This window comes from Mya arenaria, chromosome 15 (assembly GCF_026914265.1).
Source record: "Mya arenaria isolate MELC-2E11 chromosome 15, ASM2691426v1".
Taxonomy (NCBI): domain Eukaryota; kingdom Metazoa; phylum Mollusca; class Bivalvia; order Myida; family Myidae; genus Mya; species Mya arenaria.
The window spans coordinates 57,565,920-57,589,280 of NC_069136.1; the positions used below are offsets into that span (position 1 = coordinate 57,565,920).

The 23,361-nt window shown below is 36.5% G+C and overlaps 3 protein-coding genes across 3 annotated transcripts in view; all 3 read right to left on the reverse strand.

Annotated features, from left to right (window-relative positions):
- Nucleotides 1-6,604: 6,604 nt before the first annotated feature.
- On the reverse strand, nucleotides 6,605-8,205 carry LOC128219514 (uncharacterized). The gene is made up of 2 exons (XM_052927324.1): nucleotides 8,066-8,205; nucleotides 6,605-7,181 (listed from the first exon to the last, which is right to left on the reverse strand). Exons 1-2 carry the CDS (start codon nucleotides 8,203-8,205, stop codon nucleotides 6,605-6,607), a joined length of 717 nt encoding a protein of 238 aa, XP_052783284.1.
- Nucleotides 8,206-8,223: 18 nt separating this feature from the next.
- Nucleotides 8,224-9,288, reverse strand: LOC128219515 (uncharacterized). The gene has a single exon (XM_052927325.1). The coding sequence runs from the start codon at nucleotides 9,286-9,288 to the stop codon at nucleotides 8,224-8,226; it is 1,065 nt and encodes a 354-aa protein (XP_052783285.1).
- An 8,702-nt stretch (nucleotides 9,289-17,990) lies between these two features.
- LOC128220672 (uncharacterized) overlaps nucleotides 17,991-23,361 on the reverse strand; it is a 39,615-nt gene continuing 34,244 nt past the window's right edge. Inside the window, exon 9 of the mRNA XM_052929162.1 lies at nucleotides 17,991-19,268. Within this exon, the coding sequence (XP_052785122.1) occupies nucleotides 19,224-19,268 (45 nt within the window). The 3' untranslated portion in view covers nucleotides 17,991-19,223. The remainder of the gene's footprint in view (nucleotides 19,269-23,361) is intronic.

The following is a 23,361-nucleotide window of genomic DNA, read 5'->3' on the forward strand; positions in this document are numbered from 1 at the left end:
GTGTGCCTTTGAGTTGTGATAAAGACCGACTAGGTGACCATTTTTTTCAATCATTTCACCGCCCAGGACATTATTTACTTAGCCTTGATGCTTTTGGGTACGAAACCTGTGAAGTGAAGAGGTCATTAAGGTTAAAGTCCTATCCTTAGGCACCCTTACACCGATGCCTCGGTCAGATATTTCGGTTAAGTTTTCGTACTTGTATTAATACCTTTCATGTTTGGTTTTGAGACAAAAACAAAAAAAACCTGTTTCTATGAAGTTTGAGTTATTTCCACCGAGTTCTTCTTTTTGTGAATGAAACAATTAACATTTTGCCTAAAGTGTTGATTTGATTTGAATCCGATTTAACACTTCTAGTGTCAGAATGGTTACGTTATCAAGCCCTCTATCTGCCATCATTGTTCAACCTAATTTTCCTCGCTTAGAAATAAGTCCCGAGTCAACCCTATCAACGACTTACTGTAATCCATGTTTCATACTCTAATGAAGAACAACATCTTCCTGTAATATGAAATGAATAAGATTCAGTTAGTTATGACAGTTGTATCAGGTTCTCCTTAGCTTTGGACAGATGCATTAATACATATTATACTTTTATTTTTCTACACAAGTACATACTGTTGCACATAGGACCCAATTGACGAGGTGAACTGTAACTCAGCTCAAAACACGTTTATTTTTAGGCACTGTTTGCATACAATAACAACTAACATGACGCGGCCTGTCAGTCAAACTGGCCGGACGATACCCGACTGACCAATCAGCGTCCAGATAAGGCGGGGCTTATCAGTTGCCCGTTGCTATCCGCAATGACCTCTGACAATCTGCACTTTTCAACAGTAGTGTAAATACTCTGTATTCTATATATTTAACACAAAATATGTTTCTTATAACTGAGAGATGGTAAAGACAATTAATAAAATCCATAATACTGATATTTTCGTTATTGCTGCTCAAACTATGCAATTCTTTTGGCATTTGTTTGATAACAAAGTGACCTTTAAGTAGAATAATACAACCCTCCAAATTCTTAATGTGACCATACATGATATACGTATCTTTTCTGTTAGTCTTAAAACAAGAAATATCATTATGAGTGTTAATATATAATATTTACGTCATCTCGCGATTTTTTTATTATTTTTTTTTTGTTTTCTCCTCCTTGTGCGTCAAGTTTTAAATCCGAAGCATATACATTTGCTTTTAAGTCTGTTTGGACATACTGTTAGTGAAAATGACAATTCAGTTGATTTGAGTTGCATTTGTTTTATTTAATTTAGATAAAAGATCTAATATCATATACGTAAAGGTCACAAAAAGTATATACGTATAGAAAAAACAAATTTATCTGCGTAAATGACGCCAATTAATGTACAGTTTACAGTTTTTACAGTTATAGTTTATTTTCAAATACATCTAGACAAAAATGCCCATGCGTATACATAATATAATTACGAAACATGTTTCTAAACATAGTCAAGGTCCAATACATTCATATAAGCAACTGATCAACATTATAAATACATCAAATCATGCGACCAAATGATATATCATCAATAAACTTAAATTTAAGCGTGAAGTAGTTAATGTTAACAAATAATATTACCCGTAATACAATAAATATCTTTCTCTTAATTCCATTGCCTTATACACATAAATGACAAGGTTTCTTTTTACAGTTACATTTTGCAATTTAAATAATTTTATAAATTTAGGTATATTCGGTGCAGTATAATAATAAGTTTTCAGGTATTGCTTTTTAGTTCTTTATACAGTTGACATTCAAGAATAAAATGAAATTCGTCTTCAAGTAAATTACATGCAAGACATTTTCTATCACAGTGTGGTATTGCTACTGGTTTGTGCCATCTACCGGTTTCTATTTGTAATCTATGTGCAGATACTCTTATTCTCGTTAAAGCAGACCCATATTTTACTATATTAACATTTAACAAATAAGATTGAAGTTTAAAATCTGCAAACAATATGTATGATCTAGCTCTAGTAGAATTATTTAACTCGGATATCCACGTTTGTATAAATATATCAGTTATTCGTTGTTTGACTGTAGACATAAATAAGTTAACATCTCCAACACCTTGGTACATCCAAACATGATTAAAGCCTAAGGATTGGAGTAAATGCCTCACCAAAAAAGCCCATGATTTAAAATTTGGATTATCATCTAAATCACATTACATTTGAACATACACTATCCTAACGTATCTAATAGACTCCATTTGAATAATTTTCATCCAATATCGTATTACACTTGTACAACGTTTAGCTAACAATGTTGTTCTACCAAGCTCTCCATATACAAAATTGTTTTGAGTCTGTGTTCTAACACATAATAAATCCTTACAAAAACTCAGGTGTACTCTTTCTAATTATATACTATTTTGTAGTCCACATACTTCCGAACCATAGCTTAATATTGGAAAAATGAGTTTATCAAACAGGTCTAATCTGTGCTTAATTGACAGAGTAGGATATTTAGTTAAACAACTTTTTAGTTTAAAAATCGCTTTAAGAGCCTGTCCTGATAAAGTATCAAACGTGGTAGAAAATGACCCTCCAGGTGTAAAAACAATACCCAGATAAGTAAATTTATTCACTATTTCCAACTCCTGACCATTATACAAAAATCTTAAATATCTTCTCAGTCTTCCTCCTTTTTTAAAAATCAAAACTTTTGTTTTCACAGAATTTACACTTACCTTCCATCTATCACAATACGCTTCTAATAATACTAACCCTTTCTGTAGTCCTACCTCTGACTCAGAAAAAAATAACAATATCATCAGCATACAATAACAAGAACAACTTAAGAACACCCACATCAACGCCACTAAAATCATTTGTAATCAAGTATTCTTCAATATCATTTAAATACATGGAAAATAAGAAAGGAGATAACGATTCCCCTTGACGTTCACCAAAAAAACTATCAAAATCCTCACTGATAACATTAACACGTGATTTAACACTTGTATACATAGATCTTTCTATATCTAACATTTTGCCTCTTATTCCAAGCTTTATAAGTTTAAACCACATGATGTCTCTCACAACATAATCAAATGCTTTAGCAAAGTCAATAAACGCTGTATATAATTTTTTTGTTATTGCTCAACAATCGTGAAATAATACGTGTAGGACAAATATATTATCAACCGTGCCCATATTCTTTCTAAATCCAGCTTGTGCTTCTATGTATACATGGTATTTTTCAGCCCACTCATTTAATCTCTCATTTAAAACTTTTGTAAACAATTTTCCAAAGGTACTTAACAATGTTATCCCTCTGTGATTACTAGTATTGTTGACATCACCCTTTTTATGAAGGGGTATAATATATCCCTCAGACCACTTTTCTGGGAAATAACTCATATCAAACAATTTATTGAATAAATTACATATAACATTTGTAAATTGTTCATTCATTGAACCATATTTGAAAAATTTAAACATAACATCTATTTCACCATTCAAGTACCTTTCATTGAAATATAAAATGTCTTCATCTGGTTGAAAATATTGTGACTCTGGATCATTTATTGACTTAAAGTAATCTAAAAATTCATCTGATGTCAATGAACATGATTTCTTTACCACAGAGCCCTTAAGCAATCTCAAATACATCTTTGCATTTTAGAGTCTAGCTGTTTCTAACATTTTGGTTTTATTTTTATCATATAAAAATTTCTTTTTCCTGATAGTATTTTTATAATCCCTTCTAGCATGTACCATATCAATTCTTGTTTGGTCACGTGGATAGTTTCTGTATACATTTAAACATCTATAATACTGTTGTTTATACCTATAACATTCCTCATCAAAATATTTACTATCTTTATTACCTTTAAAATCCAGGTTATTGTATCTGTTTGGGATATTCTATTTAAACAATGGTTTACAAACACCATCCACTACATTTGAAAATTGTTGTAAATTTTCATCTAAATCTGCCTGACAAGTTGACATGTTTATATCATTACATAATCTATCTAATTCCTCAACAGTTTCTACACATAGCATTGCTTCAATAAATAAATCTTTCTTATCATTGTTCCATCTATACATAAAGGGAATTGTAAATGAGTCAGTATCATTATGAATATTTTCAGCACATTGTATAGTTTGGTGTAACCTAAAGTTAACAACACAGTGATCAGATATAATATTAGGTTCCATAACCTCAAAAGATGAAATGTTTTTAATAAAACTGTTTTTACATAAAACATAATCAACTACACTACAGCCCTGACTATTTACACATGTAAATTTACCCACAGCATTATCGTTCCCACATCTACCATTAACAATCCGCAAACCTGTAGATTTACAAAATTCCAACAAATGTAGTTATATGAATAATGACAATTCACTAAACTTGTATAAACGGTGATTTTAATGGAGAAAGGAAGAAAAACAGCAAAATTCATTTGATCTAAACAAACGTCGTTTATTGTTGACTTTCGTAAAGGAAATAAACACATGTTTTCTTTCCCTAAATTTGAATTTTACAATAGAGAATGCCTCTCCATTGTAACAAAATTCAGATATTATTTAGAAATAAATTAATGTTATTTATTTAAAGATTAGACATTAAATTATATCTACCTGAATCAAACATTGAATTTAATTAAGAATAACAATAATTAACTAATTTAATATTATACGTGTTTGTATTGCTATGTTTTACCATGTATCATGCATTTTGTTTTATCTAATTGTCAAGTATAACTTCTGTATAATAATTGTCTGCTTCTGTGTTCATGTCTGAGGCCCTTACTAAGTGGTCACGTGACACTGTAGTCGTGGCATTATCGTAATCGGCGTGATGTTAATTAAAAGAACGAAAAAGTATGAATATGAAATTTGCAATCAAGCAAAGAAAGGCTAAACAAAGAAAAGTATAATTTAAGACAATATGAAGGACTTATAAATACAGTAATATACAAGATGTATATAGACGAAAATAGAGACTTAGTTCTTTAATTTCAAACTGCTGTTTTCCAATACGAATCGATACAAATAATGAAGCTATTCAATGATTTTGTAATTCTAGCATTTTCAGATTGAAGCGCGTTGTAAAATGACATGTATAGAATGCATATTGCGGAGGGTTATTTTAACAACGGTTTATTATAATTCATGTACGTTTTTGTCTACAAAAGATATCGATGTATCCATCTATTTTTAGTCGATCAAGCGTTTACTTCATGATATCGGGTAATTTAACCATTAAGCTTAAGATATATATATACGCAATGTCAATAAGCTTTTGTCTATTCATGAAATTGGCTCATAAACAAATGTTATATCACGGAAGTTTAAAACGGCGACATTGAGGAGTAATAAAAAAGTTGACGTAAAATTACGAAAGAAAGAACCACCTGCTTAGGGAGGGTATTAGAAGTGTAGATATTACAGCATGTTGTAATTAAACTCGAATTATTTCATCAAGGACAATATATTGATCAAGCACATATATACACACTAATTGGAGTAAAGTATGTCATGGAATTAAATTAAATAATGTTAGTATCATAAACCGTACACACTTTGTATAATATATCTGAATTATAACTACATACGGCGTCAGCATACAATTAAAGGACAGAGGACAACTGCTCTTAGAATCATCTACGATGGCTACCTTTGATAGAAACATTGACGTGAAACAAGGAAACGAAGATACGTGGTATATATCAGGAATGTGTTTGGTATCTCAAGAAAACACGAACTGTATTGTCGTTTCTGATTCCATATTCTGCCTGCATTTTTTATCCAACAACCGGGGGTATGGATAACTCGAAAATTGCAGATAGTTAACCTTTATTGCAGCGTCCAATTGTAATGCGACGTGTATTCAACAGGTAAAATACTGAAATGTACAAACAAAAGGTCTGAGAATCATTAACAGAGTAGAAATGATATAATCAGTTGCTTAATTATTACTTAACATTGAAAAATGCGTATGTTGACATGAACAACTGTGCAAAATAGAATGAATTAACATAAAAATACTCAACACTAGATTAAGTTTGACTAGAATATAAAAATAATTTGGTACGAACAAAATGAGGGCGTATCAGGTTATTTTAAGAAAATTGAGCGTAACTTCCCTTAACAGAATGCAATATTAGGCACATAATGTGAAATATAATCTTGATGAGTCATTTGACAACAATATGATAGAAACTTACACTGTAAATGGGCTAGAATGACGAATTTTGCAATAATCAAAGAAAGTTCGTAGAAAAACGTTGTCTTTTAGTAAGTACCATTTGACAAAAACGGAAGTGAAACTAAAAGTCGGAACGGGTACCGATATTAAACTTAACTTTCAATATAGATACAGAACACTCCCCGTCTGATATTGTCTAATATCACTCATTAATAACTACCGAGTAAGCTTATTAAGGAAATATTAAAGAACTCACGAAGAATAACATGTCACATTGACAATCAACTAAAAAACCTAAGAAAATTATGGTACATAAGTCATAATGTGCATCTGTTTGCTTAAAAGGCACTAGTTTCTTACGTCAAAGTGTTATTCCCGTCTGTCCAGATGCAAGTTAACTTCGATTCACTCGCTGTTGACAAGTAATACCAACTCAACAATAGGTCGCACATAGCTCACTAATTTTGAATCTTTGAAGGCCAACACTTTGACTTTGCGAACTTTCTGATCCGGACTAGGAAACACTTTGTTAACACGGGCTATAGGCCAATAAATACGACTGACAGACTTGTCCCTCAACAGAACGATGTCTCCAACGCGTATATTGTCTTCTTCATGATTCCACTTCCGTCGTGGTTGTAACGTCTGAAGATATTCCTTCCTCCAGCGACACCAAAACGCGTCGGAAAGATGTTTGACGCGCTTCCACTGACTCCTAAGCATGTCCTTAACGTCAACTTCTCCCAATGGCTGCTCGTCTGTACCGGTCTTCAAGGTAAGTATCGTCGAAGGGGATAACACTTCCGATATGTCAGCGTCATTAGAGATGGGTACCAATGGGCGGGGGTTCATTATGGCACAGACCTCTGCCATAAGCGTCACAATGACGTCTTGGGTCAGATTCTTGACGTCACACAACATCGAATCAAGTATGCGACGTACTATCCCAATCATACGCTCCCAGGCACCTCCCATGTGAGAGCTGTGAGGGGTGTTGAATATTCATACGACACCACTATCGTATAAAAATGTTTTGACAACTCCCTGCTCTACTTGTATGGCCTTGATTTGAAGATCATCAACAGCCCCAACAAAGTTTGTGCCTCTGTCCGAGTAGAATTCCTTAACTTTCCCACGAACAGAAATAAACCGACGCAAAGCATTTATGAAGGCCGATGATGAGAGCTCTTCGACGACTTCAATGTGAATGGCCCGTATTGTCATGCAAGTAAATAGCACTGCCCAACGTTTGCTGTTTGCTTGACCGCCTCTTGTACGTCCCGTAGAAACGTCCCATGGGTCGAAAATATCCACGCCTACATACGTAAATGGCGGTGCTTCATCCAGTCTGCAGGAAGGTAGATCAGCCATTTCCTGGGTTTGCAGATTGCCTCTTAGTTTGCGGCACTTAATGCACTTGAAGATGAAAGATGAGATTTGTCCACTGCCTCCAGTGATCCAAAATCCCGCTTTTCTGATGGCACCTGCAGTGAAATGCCTCCCTTGGTGTTGCACACTCTCATGATAATGTCGTATCAGAAGGACGGAAATGTGATGAGTGCCGGGTATGATTACTGGGTTTTTCTCACTAGAAGATAAACTGCTTTTACTCAAGCGACCTCCTACCCTAAGGATGCTATCTTTGTCGAGATGTGGGTCAAGCTGTAGAATGCGGCTCCGTTTAGAGATAGGTTTCCCTGATGTGAGGCATTCTAGTTCCGTTGCATAGTTTTCGGCTTAGACCACTTTGATGATGAACTTTTCGGCTTTTCGATACGATGATACCTCTTTCAACTGAAGCTGTGTTTGATCCCTTCTCACAAAGTGTTGAAGGTAAGCGATTGCTTGCACTAGTCGTCTCTATACTGAGAATCTTGTGAAGCGCTCTGAACCAAGTTGATTTTCAACGATGGACTTGGAGACATTAACATCGGCCTCAACTCCTTATCGTTCTCAGGATCAACACGATGGTGCTCTTCGCTGTCGTGGTCGTTTTCAGGAACCATATGTGTGGGTCCTCGAAGCTAGGCGCTTTTCGTCAGATCCGATGCAGTAACGCCATGTGTTGCGCAGTCTGCTGGGTTCAGTCTGGTACAGATGTATCGCCATTGTGCTGGTTTTGTGAAATGCCGTATTCGTTCTACACGGTTGCTAACGAAAGTATGAAATCTGCGAGTGTTGTTATTGATATACCCCAGTACCACGCGACTGTCCGTATGAAACGTAAATGTCTCAATAAGCATTTCCATGTGTTCAGCGACAGTTTGTGCTATTTTTACAGCGATCACTGCTGCACATAACTCCAACCTAGGTATAGTGTGTCCCGAAATAGGTGCAACTTTAGACTTTCCCATTAAGAAACCGATCTGCGCGAGGCCTGCCTCATAGGTAAGAATGTAGGCCACTGCAGCGATGGCCTGTTCTGATGCATCGGAGAATATGTGAACACTGCTCGTGCCATGTGTGAAGCCTTCCTCAGAATACGTACGAGGTATATGAACCTTCTTAAGATCGGGAAGGGTGTCCACCCAAGATCTCCAATTTGCTAACTGCGTATCAGGTAATGGTTCATCCCATCCTTTTGCGTTTGTGGTCAGGTCTCTCATGATTAGTCTCCCTTGGATGGTGACTGGTGAGAGAAATCCAACTGGGTCAAAGATACTGTTGATCATAGACAACACGCCTCTCCGTGTAAAAGGCTTTCCTTCTGAAGAAAATGTGGAAACGAACGTGTCATTATTCAGGTCCCACTGTAACCCTAGACTTCTCTGCACAGGTAACGCTTCGTTCTGTAGGTCAATGCCCATAAGGCCTTTTGCCAGATCGTCTGACGGAAACGCGAGCATCACTTCATCACTATTTGACGCGATTTTGTGAATGTATAGCCCGTGCTCTTGAAGGTCATTTCGTGTTCGTTTCAGCAAACTGATTGCCTCTGTCGGTGTCGGTAATGAAGTCAATGCGTCATCCACATAGAAGTCATGGGCAACGAACTTCGTGACGTCACTATCGCTGTGTTCAACGGATTTTCTTAATCCGTATGTGGCTATCGCCGGGGAAGGGCTGTTCCCAAATACTTGTACACACATTCTGTACTCAACAAGACTGTTTGAAGGGTCATTGTCTTTGTACCAGAGGATACGAAGATAATTTCTATGGTCTTTACTGACGTTGAAACAGTAAAACATTTGCTGTATATCGATTGTAATGGCAACTGCCTCTCTCCGGAACCGTATGAGCACACCAAGAAGGCTATTGGTTAGGTCTGGGCCTCATCATTGAGTGAGAGGTTTTCATGTTTTGCCGACGAGTCCAAAACACACCTGATCTGGTCTGGCTTCTGAGGGTGCGTGACACCAAACACAGGCAAATACCAGCACTCCTGATCTGGAATTAATGTTGGAGCCTATTCTGAGTGTCCATTCTCGAAGACTTTTCCCATGAACTCGGTAAACATTTTCATCTTGTGTTTGTCTCGTCGTAAATTGTAGTCAAGCGTCTTTGCACGACGTTCGGCTGCTACACGGTTGTTCGGCAACTTCGGTCTGTCAGATCGGAACGGTAGTGGAGCGGTCCATTTTCCAGAGGATTCCACTTTAAATTCGTCTTTCATAATGGCTAGGAACTCTCGATCATCATTGGATAAACCAGGTTTGTTATCCTCCTTTGTCCTTTTAAATACAGGATCATTATATTCTGAATGCATGTCTTCTCCTTGTGAAACATGCACTGTATTGTGGCATGGCGTAAGCAAGGATTTCCTACCACCATCTAACAGACACATAGGCCTCTAGCAGGTCACTGCCGATCAGTAAAATGATTTTCGATTCGCTGTCTAACGCGGGTATCTTGTATACAAGGTCACTTAGATGTGAATGGTGCTTTGCTACTTCTGGGGTGGGAACCTCACTCCTAACGTTTGGTATGTTGTTACATTCAAGCAAGCTGGGAAACTCAAACATGGCACTATTGTCGAGACTTGCTACAACACAACCAATGGCCAATCTTCCACTTGTGACTATTTTTCCAGCACATGAGCTGATAGTGTATTCCAACATGTTTGTCTTTGGGTCAAGAAAGTCGAACAATTCTGGCCGTGCCAGAGATTTATTGCTTTGGTCGTCTATGATCGCGTACACTTTCATTCGCTTTTGTGGTTGGTTTTTATTGTAAACATTTACCAGAACAACCTTAGCACACGATTTTCCTGTGAATTCAGTGTCCCCACAAATCTGTGTACATTTGTTAGATACAATTTTGGGCTCGGTCGGCTACCCGCCGTGGCTTTCTCTCGTTCTATTGAAAACATGCATGGCAATACAATGTCTATCACTATCACACTCCGAACATTTAACACTTGTTTTGCAGTCCTTGTACAAATGTACACCAGCCAAGCATCCGAAACATAATTTATTGTCTTTCAAAAACAACTGCTTTTTGTCTTCTGGGGTCATAACTCTAAAGGCGCGGCATTCATTAAGACTGTGTTTGGTTTTGTGTATGGGACAATGAATAGTTTGTGTCATTCTGTTCCCACTCATATCGGAGTACCGTTCACTGTTCACTGTTGTACGACCTTGACCCTTATTTTGATCAGTTTTCCTTGCTGAAATGTCAGGCCTCCTATTTCGATATTTCTGATTTGTTCTAGAAACGTGAGAGTCAACTCGGTGGAAGTTCAAACCAGGGTCATTACGTACACGTGCCAAGTCACGTAAGAACTTGGCGAACTCCTGGAAAGGGGAGAAAACCGCGTCATTTTGACTTTTGTATCTGGCGGCTGTGGTGACCCATTTCTCTCATCACGTGTATGGTAACTTTTGGACTATTTGGTTAACACATGAAGAGGAGTCGTATATGGATAGTAATGGTTTAAATTTTGGATTTTCCTTCAATGATTCTATCTCTGCCACTATATCTGACAGTTCATAAAGTTTCTGATTCTCCTTATTTGAAAGAATAGGAAATGCCCTAAGTTTCTTATTCAAGGAGTCCTCGACCATTTCGGCGCACCCGTACCGCTCCTCCAGCCTCTCCCATGTTCTTTCTAAACCACGTGTCGGGTCATGCGTGTTAGCTGCTCGAATACTTATTGCATGCCGCCTCCAGTCATTACCCAGCCACATTGCAATAAGGTCTAGTTCTTCAGATGGTGTCACCTTAAGGTCATTCATAATAGACTTGAAACTTGTTTTCCAAACCAAATAATTCTCTGGTTTATCGTTGAAATAGGTCAATCTGGATAATAGCAGATCTTTCTTTAAAAGATACTGAGTAAACTCGCTAACGTTATTCGCGTTACCAGGAGGAACGACTTCATGAGGGTGCGGTGGTATCAGCATATATGGTTGCCCATGTGGTACACAATTCGTTTGTTGCGGCACTGGTGGGTGCTCGATCATGGGTCCGTGTTTGGGTTGCAGGTTCACTGGCGCATATGGCGGCATCTGCTGTGTATGGGGATTGTACAGGTGAAGCGGCTGATATCCATGTTGCTCAGGCTGTTGCCCTAACTGCTGTGAAGTATGTATTCCAGATGGTGCCATTAACTGGTCAGGCATCAGTATTCGTTCCTGTTGCTGTCTCTTGATTCGAGAGCTGGACTATGATTCATGTCTAAACTTCTATGGTGAGACAACTGAATTGGTTGTGAAGACTGGTCATTTAATTGCTGTTCGTGCAGAGATGAAGGAGGCGAGACCTCAGTATTTTGATTTACAAAGTCCAAAACCCGATCCATTGGATGTGCTACTGGTGCATGTCGAGTCATGGAAGGCGTTGGCGAGCACGAATGCATTCCGAAAGTATTTGCCTCTGCAACGGCTGCTGCTACTTCCTTCTGTTCATGAATCAAAAGCAGTTCAGTTTCGACGTCGGCTTTTTGTCTCGCAGTTGCTGCCTGAGCGATTAACTGCTGCTCATCAAGTTGTGCGCGCTGTTTTCTTAGAGCAGCTTCTTGATGGGCAAATACAGCTTTTGCTTTTGCGGCCTCTGCTTTAGATATTTACGGGCCACTTCACTACTGGCCTTTGTCGATGAGGTTCGAGCAGAAACATTTTCATTAAAATATTCACTTTTGTGGGATCTAGCATCTGATTCATTTGTAATTTGTTGAATTTGTGTTTGTACATTTTCCAAGTGGCTGGCCACCTTGGATTAAACGTCCGAGGACTTCTTTTGAAGAGCAATCATTTCACTGTTACTTTCTTCAGAACATGTCCTGATTAAATACGTATTGAAATCCGAGAGCGCAGTGTTTGACCTTATAAGCACAGTTTTGACTTTATTTTCATGTGAGCACAGATCACTATAGTTCAACTGGATTAGGTCAATGTTTACACTGTCTTGAAATTCAGCCCAAAGCTGGTTGAGCTGGGCGTAGTAATGTTCCACTCGTTCACAATAGACCTCCATAGCTTTAAGTGTTAGTTTTATAACACGCGACATCAAACAACGTTCTGCTTCCAAATGAGATGAACAGTAATCGGTTCCTTCTCTGGGAGCTTCTGGTCCATCCTGTAGAGCCCTAGTTATTTTACTTGAAAATTGAGCGTAACTTCCCTTAACAGAATGCAATATTAGGCACATAATGTGAAATATAATCTTGATGAGTCATTTGACAACAATATGATAGAAACTTACACTGTAAATGGGCTAGAATGACGAATTTTGCAATAATCAAAGAAAGTTCGTAGAAAAACGTTGTCTTTTAGTAAGTACCATTTGACAAAAACGGAAGTGAAACTAAAAGTCGGAACGGGTACCGATATTAAACTTAACTTTCAATATAGATACAGAACATCCAATAATAACAAACAATATGAATCGATATAAATAATATAGCTATTTGATGATTTTGTAGTTCTAGCTTTATAGATTTAAGTGCGTTGTGAAAACAAGCATGTAGAATGTAAACTGAGGAGGGTCAGTTCAAGTTACCTACAAAATATATCGACTCATATATCTATCGGTGAAATTTATACCATTATGCAAACCTTTTATCTTAATACTTATATACTATATGTCAGTAAGTTTTTGCTACATTTATGAATATGACTCGTGAACAAAATACTTATACCACAAAATTATAGTTAAATATGGCGACGTTTAGAAGTAATAGAAGACTTGACTCGAAACTTCGTATGGAGGAATTACATGAGGATGATCTGCTTGAGGAAGATGACTGGTATATTTCGGGAATGTGCTTAATATCTGACGAAGACTTGTTAGTTGTTTGTGATCATCCACAGAAGTGTTTAAAACTGTTTGATATAGACAAAAATAAAATTATTGACCATGTCACTTTACCAAAACAACCCCGCTCCGTCGTGGCCATTGCTGGTGATTGCGTGGCAGTCACGATTCCAGAAGAAAGCAAAATATTTACATACAAAGTATCTGACCGTAGATTAAATATGCATAAAATGCATACATTCTCCGAACCAGGAGAATGCTATGACCTTGATTACATGGATGGATACTTGATTGTTACGTTCTACCCTGTTACCAACGGAATTGCAGCACTCATATGTAAGTATGAGGAGAAGGAGGAGGTGTTACCGACCCGGCAAAGAATTTCTTCGGATGCGAATCACACAATAGGCTATGGAACATTTGACAGACCGGCTTATGTAAAGTGCATATCGTTACTCAGTGAGACGCATTCGTTTACAGTCGTTATAAGCGACGTTAGTGAACGATACGTTTCGGTATATACCGTGAATACCGAAAACAATTTAGAGACGTTGTTGTTATGGAAACAGAGGGACGATGTTCTAGAACTAAAAGAACCGAGATGTATGGTTTCGTTCAATAGCGATACTCTCCTCATGATTGGTAGGCTATCGGGAACTGTTGCTTTGCTCAGAATTTGCAATGGGTATTTAAAATTTGAGCGCAATTTGATCAGAGATCTTGTTAGCCCTTGTTCATCCTGATACTCGCCGAAATGGAAAGAATTGTTAATCAGCTGTGCAAACATTAAATGCAAAGGAGCTGACAGGGACGAAACGGAAGTGTGTGAAGAAAATCAAAGGTATATACAAGTCTGGAGACATGATGGCGAAGAATAGACTCAATTATTGTGTGACAATCTCGGTCATAGATGTTTCCAATCAAAGTTATATTGACAAGGAAAGTAATATTGATCTCTACAAATGATATATATCTGGTAAAGTGTAACATACCTTGAAATTGGAGAAGGTATATACAAGTCTGGGGACATGATTGTGTAGAATAGACTCAATTATTGTGTGACAATCTAGGTCATAGATGTATCCAATCAAAGTTATATTGACAAGGAAAGTAATATTGATCTCTACAAATGATATTTATCGACAGTTATATCTACAAACGAAAGTCAAGCGCCGCAACCATAGTTAGTCAGAAACGTTTCAGTAATAGTTTAGAAGCAATTTGACGAATAGTATCTAGAATGGGGATTGTTATCTCTATCACTGTCCGCTACTTCAGTAGTATATTTAACAAAACCATGCATTCATATTCTAATATGTTTCACACCAAACAGCGGGCCTCAATTTTCTCGAAACTTCTTAAGGTTAACAGGCTTAAGAAGCCTGTTTCAATAAGCCAATTTACATACTTGAATTTGATTTTGATAACACAAATGGTAGAAAAACAAAAAATTACGCCACATGCGAGTGGTTCATATTTTTTCTTCTAATACTGTGTTCTTGTTGTTTTGTTAGATATGCTACTGTGTTGATTGCATACATTAAAATTATCTATTTAACATTCTTATTATTAAATGTATATAATGTATTGTCATACCACGTCATGTAATATGTGCTTTGTGTGTAAACAGCGTTCTTTTTAAATATGTAAATAAAACAGGATCATGCATAATTCTGTTGCATCGGGTCAACTATCTATTATCTAAGCGTTTCATAATTCACAAAAGGCCGAAAACAGCATTGCTAAATGTCTGAAATCATTATCTTTCCTTCGACTAATTATCGCATAGGCTTAGCAGACATTGAACTACTTTTGTCTTTTATCGGAGCAGGGATAGGGACAGAGTGAGATATTAGCCAAATTTTTTAATGCTATTGAGAAAAGATCTCTGGCATTTTATGCCCGCGAAATGCGGACATTTTCTGACGTCCACTGACAGTATGGGTGCCGCCATTTTGTTTTCCCTGTTGACACAGCGTCTCGGTAATACAGATCAGGAATGAGTGTTTATTCTCCGGATCGCAATGGATCCGAGACTAGGGTTGACAAGGAAAAAATAGGCTCGGACGGGTTACCAGAATATTGTTTGGCCTTATATGACTCTTGCTCACTGGAAGTAACCGAAAAAGGTCAAGCTTAATTACCAATTGATAATCGTGATGTCATTATACAGCTCTTTCACTAAAAACATACACTCTGATGCGAGTGCCAGTTTTTAATTGTATTGATCATATGTAGGTAGCAAGTATGTTTGTTCCTTGAATTGCATAACAGTCAGCTCTATTATCAGTGTGTGTTTACCACGTGATGAATAACGTCATTGGTGCTACGTTGGAAGGCAACATTTTGCTTCGAATGATAACTTAAAACAAAGATAACTCTTCTTTTGCTTCATTATTTGAAACGAAACAAAGGGCAGTCTATGCCGCTTCAAATGCCGCCTTCGTTTTATTACCGGAGTTATGTAAGCGGCATAGACTGCGCCATGTTAAGTTTCATATGATGAATAAATAGTCGAGTTATCTTTTTTTAAAGTCTGCATTGAAAGCAAATTATTGCCTTCCGACGAAGCATTTATGACGCAATGTATCACGTGGTACAATGTATACACAAACTGATTATGTACGTCCTTTCATTCTGTCATATAAATAGTGTACATAATTAAGGAGTACCATTTGGAGTTGTGATACGTCTTTTCGCACCTCATTTTCTATGGGTGTGTTATTGAATCACGTGTTTCGCCGTCCCAAATTAACTTAATGAACAGTCATGACTGAATTTAGACAGCAGAATTCTATCAAGAATGTCTGTTTGGGATCTAGAAAGATTTTATCGATTAGATATTGCTACGCCGCGCTTCTTGTTATGATTTTTATGGCTTATGTAATAGCGAGCACTGCTGTGCTGATTGGTCTGACACAACTTCAGCACAATATCAGCACTGATGATTTCATTTCTTACGATGGCTATATACATGTCTGTTTAAGAAACTAGACTCTCAATCAATTTCTGGTTAAAACCTGTAGACGGGGATCCGTAAGCGGCGTAGACTTCGCTATGTTTCATTTGAAATGGTGAACAAATAGTGAAATAATCTAGGTTTTAAGTCTTCATTCCGAGCAAAATGTTGCCCATCGACTTAGCATTTATGACGTAATGTAGTAAATGGCGTGACAGACGACTTTTTTCAGAGTGAAATGGAAGTGGAGAGGTTTTTTGTCTATACTAAAACACGTTTGTGTTGATTGTAAATAAAAAAAACACTATTGTAAACACATTTTTGGTGCATGTTTTAATGGTCCTTCTATTTACCTACCACGTGTCATGTGTTCGCGTTCGCCTCCCTTTAGAGCTTACTGTTTGAACAGATCATCACAATATAAGTATTTATTAGTTAGGTGTTCAAGATTGCTTGGAATTAGGAACTGGGCATTCAGAACCCTGTCAGAGAGTTCAGTTGTAAGGTGGTCGAGAAACGGAAGAAACATGTTGCGCCTCCAGTAGTCTGAGAACGATTCAGCCGGTGCATTTTGGCGATGCTGTTGTCGCCCCGCTGTTCTTGGCTTCGTAGGTTGAACATCTACCGCTGCAGCCATTATCACCGCTTTCCCATAAAACACGTTAAATACAGCTTCGACGTTTCATTGCTGGGATACCAGCTGACATACGATTTTCGCTTCCTTTGCTGCCTCCACCAAGTCACATTTTTTTTGTTTTGAATCATCTGTGAGAGTGGAACCAACTGTGCCAGTATGAATTCATCACAAACAAGACTTGCAATAAATCCAAACTGGGTTATTGCAAGTTTAAATGGTCCGGCCTTTGTATCACCATGTTTCAAGCTGATATCTTCGAGTGTATTGACGACAGTTGTGACTGAGCACCTGAATGTGTGTAGGGCATTAGATCTTGCCGCCCACCTCGTTTCGCACAATGACTGAAGTTTTGTCCTACGTTCCATTGCCTCGCGATTTTCGGCGTCGTTTTCAAGAGCATTCAAGTATCGAAGTAGCCGCTTTGCAGAGTAATTGAAGCAAAATGCTACTTTTTGAACAGTCTTCATCACATTGCGAACGATAAGGTTACCCGGGTAAGGCATCAGTTTTTAATACGTTTTGGGGGCTTTTAATTTTTCGATTTTTCAAACCAAGTGTACGCATGTGCGTACGTGCGTATGCCTAGGCACGCAACTGCTCATCTGGCATTGGGTGTGCCAGATGGAATTTTCCAGCACGAATTAATTCACCGGAAATGACAGTATGGCCTCAATTTCTCGAAACTTCTTAAGCTTAACAGGCTTAAGTAGCTTATTTCAATTAGCCAGGATATATACTTAAATTGATTTTTGATAATTGAAAAATGGTTTATTGTGATTGTCATAAAGATCATTCCTATCTTAAGTTTTAAAACTCTTAAAAAAATAAATATTATTGAAAAACAAACATAGTGAGATTAGCTTAATCCTATTATAAGGGACTTAAGAAGTTTCGAGAAATTTGGGCCCGGTGTGCTAGAATGCTGTTTCCGGCATTTTGCTGGTAAGAATCTTATTGCACACCACGAAGTAAGGATGAAATAAAAAAAAATGTTGTTCAAATGTAGAATCATTTAATATAATACAAGTCTATTTAAATATTTACACTTGACATTACGACAGCGCACAGTATATAAAGATACAATACTGATACTCGCTCATGTTCTCATGACAACACAGTTAAAGTATACAACATATAGTAATATATACGGTAATAAAAACCCGAGTCATTGAAATTATACACGACCGCGTCATAAGGGTTGTGGCATTCGGAACTCCTCGGCCATTTTCTACGAAAACAACCTCTGATGCATATTGGCGGTTTACAATGTCAGAAATCGGTACACTTTAACTACACTGCAAGTAGATCGCGTAGTAATTTCAATTTAGCAATTTAACTTAATGACTTAACTCTTGGGAATCTTAATACAAGCTAAAGCACTACATTTCATTAATAATATCATTTAAAATTTTACGAACTACTTCTACTGATGTACCGGCATACACCCGAGGTTGTTTTCGATAAAAATGGCCGGGTAGCACCGAATAGCGTTATATGTACCATGTCGTCGAGGACAAAGTTCACTAAATAGAGTGCGATAAAAGTGTTGAACAGCACGGTATTTATGTCGTGGCTGAGCTCCTCCTTCTTGTTAGCGTTCCCATATGTGAGCGCATGTATATATTCAATCAAATAAAAAATGAAATGCTTTAAATTAGCGGTCTATGGTATGCAATTAGTAAGGAGAGGCGAGTGTAATGTAAGAGCAATATTTGAATGAAGAGTCAAAAAGCTAGGGCTGGTATTCAATATTGGTCTTAATCGGATCTAAGAACGATGTAGCTAATCGGATAGGGTGATATAAATAACGGACCTATGCAATGAATAAAGTCAATGATAAGATTGACATAAGTTGATATCGAATACCACCCCTCGGCTGGTATTCAATATTAGTCTTAATAGGATCTAAGAACGATGTAGCTAATCGGACAACTGGTTATAAATAACTGACCATCATTGTGAATGAAGTCAATGATGTATGCCCATAAGGTTAAATTAATTTGAATATCGAATACCACCCTATATTGAAAGGACTTCGCGAAACCTCTCTTCTTATCCGTCACCATCATACATGTATTCGATTATTTATTTATTTTATTTTTTTAAATGGGGGGGGGGCATGTCAAGCGTATCATACTGCAGTGTTTGGTATACATAGACATCTGTTATAGTGGTACATAAACATGAGACATTTGAAGCTTTGTGTCAAAATATGATAGTACTAATATAATCCCTTATTCCAGTCGGAAGTCTCGCGGGATGCATGTGTAAACCTGGATCTGAAAACAAACAAAACATAATAATTAGAAAATAATTATTAAATAATAAGTTTCATGAATCTCGTTGTATTAAAAGAAGTCAGATGTTCAATATTAAATGACTGATGAGTGCTAAAAGATTTACTGTGATCTACTTTCGTCTTATAAGGTAGAAAATCCATGCTTTCTGCATCTTTATTTCAAATTAAACTCGGTACCCTTTACCTGAACCATTGTTTATGTCATTTATTCATCCTTTTTGGTATACTAAAACAGTTGTTTTAATTGTGGTAAATCTTATTTGGGAGAAAGAGTGCATCTTTAAACGCGAAAAGTAGCAAATGGTTTTGACTTGTCAAAAACATTCACGAATATTCAGGTATACATCGCTATATTTTGCACAGTGATTTGGTGGGAATGAGCTCCTGCTTTGGTGTCATTTTTGACCTGTACAAAATTAAGTGACATTTAACCTAAAATATATTTTTTTTACTTTAGATTTATCAAAGGGGTCACTCCTACCAATTATCTAGCATAAAATAACTATGAGTTACTGCACTTTAACAATGTATGTTTACAGAAGGCAAGTCCTTCGAAGGCACGATTAACTTATATATGGCAACAATGACAGTTGCAAGACCCCCCTTAAAAATTCAAAAGTATATGTTATGATGAAACTCGATTTATGAGTTTCACTTATTCACTTGCTGTACGTTACTTACGATGTTAAAGCTGTTAACTTCCAGTTTTAAAGCTGCACTCTCACAGATTGACCGTTTTAACAACTTTATTTATTTTTTGTCTTATATTGCGTATATATCTCAAAACCAGTAATATAAGACTGCTGACGAACGATTTGATCGCAGTTTTTCATATTTACGTTCGAAAATAAATGATTTATGGCTAAAAGCGTTACTTGCGTTTTATGAAAAATGCATAAAACATCATTTTTTATCATAATTATAAAAAAAAACTGCGATCTGATTTTTTTGTCAACAGTCTTAAGTATTTTACTGGTTTCCATGCATTTTTGCAAAAAAATGGCTGGGGCCAAGATAAAAATAAATAAATAAAAAGTTGTCAAAGCGTTCAATCTGTGAGAGTGCAGCTTTAAAGTGGTTTATCTGTTATTTTTCACAGAGCCTTCACTGACAATGCAAGGACGGTGACCCACCTTTACAAATGCCGATCTTTTTATATATTTGTTGAACGTTTTTGTGTGTGTGTTTTGTCTTTTAACAGGATATTGGTAAAATGTGTGTTTTGTCTTTTAACAGGATATTGGTAAAATGTAAGTATTTAGACATAAATACGATCATTATTAAGCGCTCTCTGACGTCAAGCTTTCGCCATAAGTCTTAGGTGATAGGTGGCGCTGTTTTGAGCGCCTATTTCATTGTTAAGCGCACCGCCAGCCGTTACTGTTTATAATTAAAATTTAATTGGTATAACATTGTTTGTACGAGAGTTGATCTTTTTTTAATTTTCTTCTCTGTCATTTCGATATTTACGTTAATCTATAAACAGTGTGATATACAGTATACCACGTGATAAATGGAACATAGCGCAGTCTACGCTGCTTACGGAGCCCCGCCTTCGGTCTTTTCCCTCAGTTTGATTGAGAGTTTAGTTTCTTAAAACACTTCGACAAACCTTTTCACAATACGGCCGTCTGACGGAGCACTGTCAAAACAATATTTTGGAAACAGCTTTGTCGAAGTGTTTGATGAAACTAATCACCTTATCAAACTTCGGTAATAAAACGGAGGCGGGGTTCTTTAAGTGGCATAGACTGCCCTTTGTTTCATTTAAAATGGTGTAGTAAAAGAAAAGTTATCATTGATTTTTAAGCAAAATATTGCCTTCTGACGAAGCATATATGACGTAATGTATCACGTGGTATACACACACTGATAAAGGACGATACAATCTTTCAGGGGCATAACATACATTCATAATAAGGTATGAAAACAGCAGCTAAGGTTTGACTGTTTATTAAAGCCAGCTGTATGTTTAGTACTGTCAACATCCAATATCCCCGGCTTATGATCTATGATCGACCATTCATTAAATGAAATGCTATTCCAAATAGCATAAGATATGCAATAAACAAGATCAACATGTCAAAAACTTTGTTTGAAATCATGAAGGAAACATAAACTAGTTAACTTAATGTGTTTCTATGAACAATCAATATGTAAATAAAAAACGGAGCGACATGTCGGTTCTTTCCGACAGTTATTGGTATAGGGCGGACTTTTATTGGTGGTTTGCATTTTAATTCCGGTTTTTACTGCATGCTATGACTTAGTTACTTTTAATAATGTATACAGTTCACCTAACGTAAATGATGTATAACAATTCCGTTACGCCGTCATATAAAAAACTACATCGGACAATTGTATACACTTTTGTTATTTATTTTACTTTGGTTGCATGTTTTTTGATTGGTTAATAGTTATCGAATGATTATTGTTGACCAATGAAATTGCTGTTATTTGAAGACTAGCCAAGAGATAACTGTACATATATCATTTAGCCTTATACAATAACCTAAATATTAATATCTGATATTTAAATCTGCTCTCTCACAGATATACCGTTTAGACAACTGTTTTATTTTCTGTCTTGGAAAGAGCCAATTGTTTACGTAAATATCTGCAAACCAGTGATATAAGACTGCTGATAAAAGATCAGATCTCAGATTATCATATTTTTGTTTGAAAATTAATGTTTTATGGCTAAAAGCGTTACTAACTGTTTAAGAAAAATGCATAAAACATCAATTTTTAAACTTAAATCTGCGATCTGATCTTTTTCAGCAGTCTTTTATCACTGGTTTCTAGCATTTTCGCATAAATTGGCTCGTTCCAAGACAAACAATAAAAAAGTTGTCAAAACGTTCAATGCGTGAGAGTTCAGCTTTCATCTATAATTTAGTTATATACCATTTAATAAGAATTTACTCCAAGTTCTTTTATATCGGCATCACATATATTCGAACATGTGTATTCAAATAATATAATGGAAATTACAATCATCTCTAGCAATCTAAGCTAAAAATGAGGACCATGTTAGTTGGCACAGAGTTTAGACCACTCAAAATGAATACAAACGTAAACATTATTACAATGAAAACTACCGGGACAAGCCCAGTAGTCTAAAAAATAACAATCCGAGTAAGAGGCTCTTGGCAAGGGCCAAAATGACAATCCGAGTAAGAGGCTCTTGGCAAGGGCCAAAATGACAATCCGAGTAAGAGGCTCTTGGCAAGGGCCAAAATAACAATCCGAGTAAGAGGCTCTTGGCAAGGGCCAAAATGACAATCCGAGTAAGAGGCTCTTGGCAAGGGCCAAAATGACAATCCGAGTAAGACGCTCTTGGCAAGGGCCAAAATGACAATGAACTAGAGACAAAAATCGTATATACACCGCAAGCACAAATACAGAAAGACCACACAAGCATCAAAATAGCTTTAAAATGCGTTTTTATATACCAAAATAGATGAATAAATAAATAATTTGAAAGAAAGGTGCAGAAAACACGGTATTTTTACCTTATGGGACGATAGTATATTACAGTAAATATTTTAGCACTCACCAATCCTATAATGATCTTGTTATCAGTATATGATATATCCATAAATGCATTATTTAGTTAGAAGTTAAAGGTTTATCATTCAAAAATTAATGTTTCTTATACATGTGTATTGAATTTGAATAAGAGTGTCACTTTAACGATAAATGATGGGATTTTCGTCTTGAAGCGGTCAGTGTAACAGGGGTTAGGTTGAACAAGCATAATGGAGCTTAAACTAGTTTGTATCACAGTAACCTCACACATGTCCGCTGGCACTGGATTTCCATATTTTTTTTAGAATTTACAAAACAAAAATGATTGAGTTTGAAAATCCATTACCAGTGCACTTGTCCCATTTATCAATTGTACAATACTTAAATTACAAGCCTCATTATATGTTTTTGCTAATTTATTAGGTATCAAAGAAATGTGTTTTTGAAAACTGTTTTGCATCTTGTAAATATCGGTTAAATGTTTTATAATGAAATTATATATGCAGCGTAGCTAAATCCTTTACACGTGCATGGCTAAACAT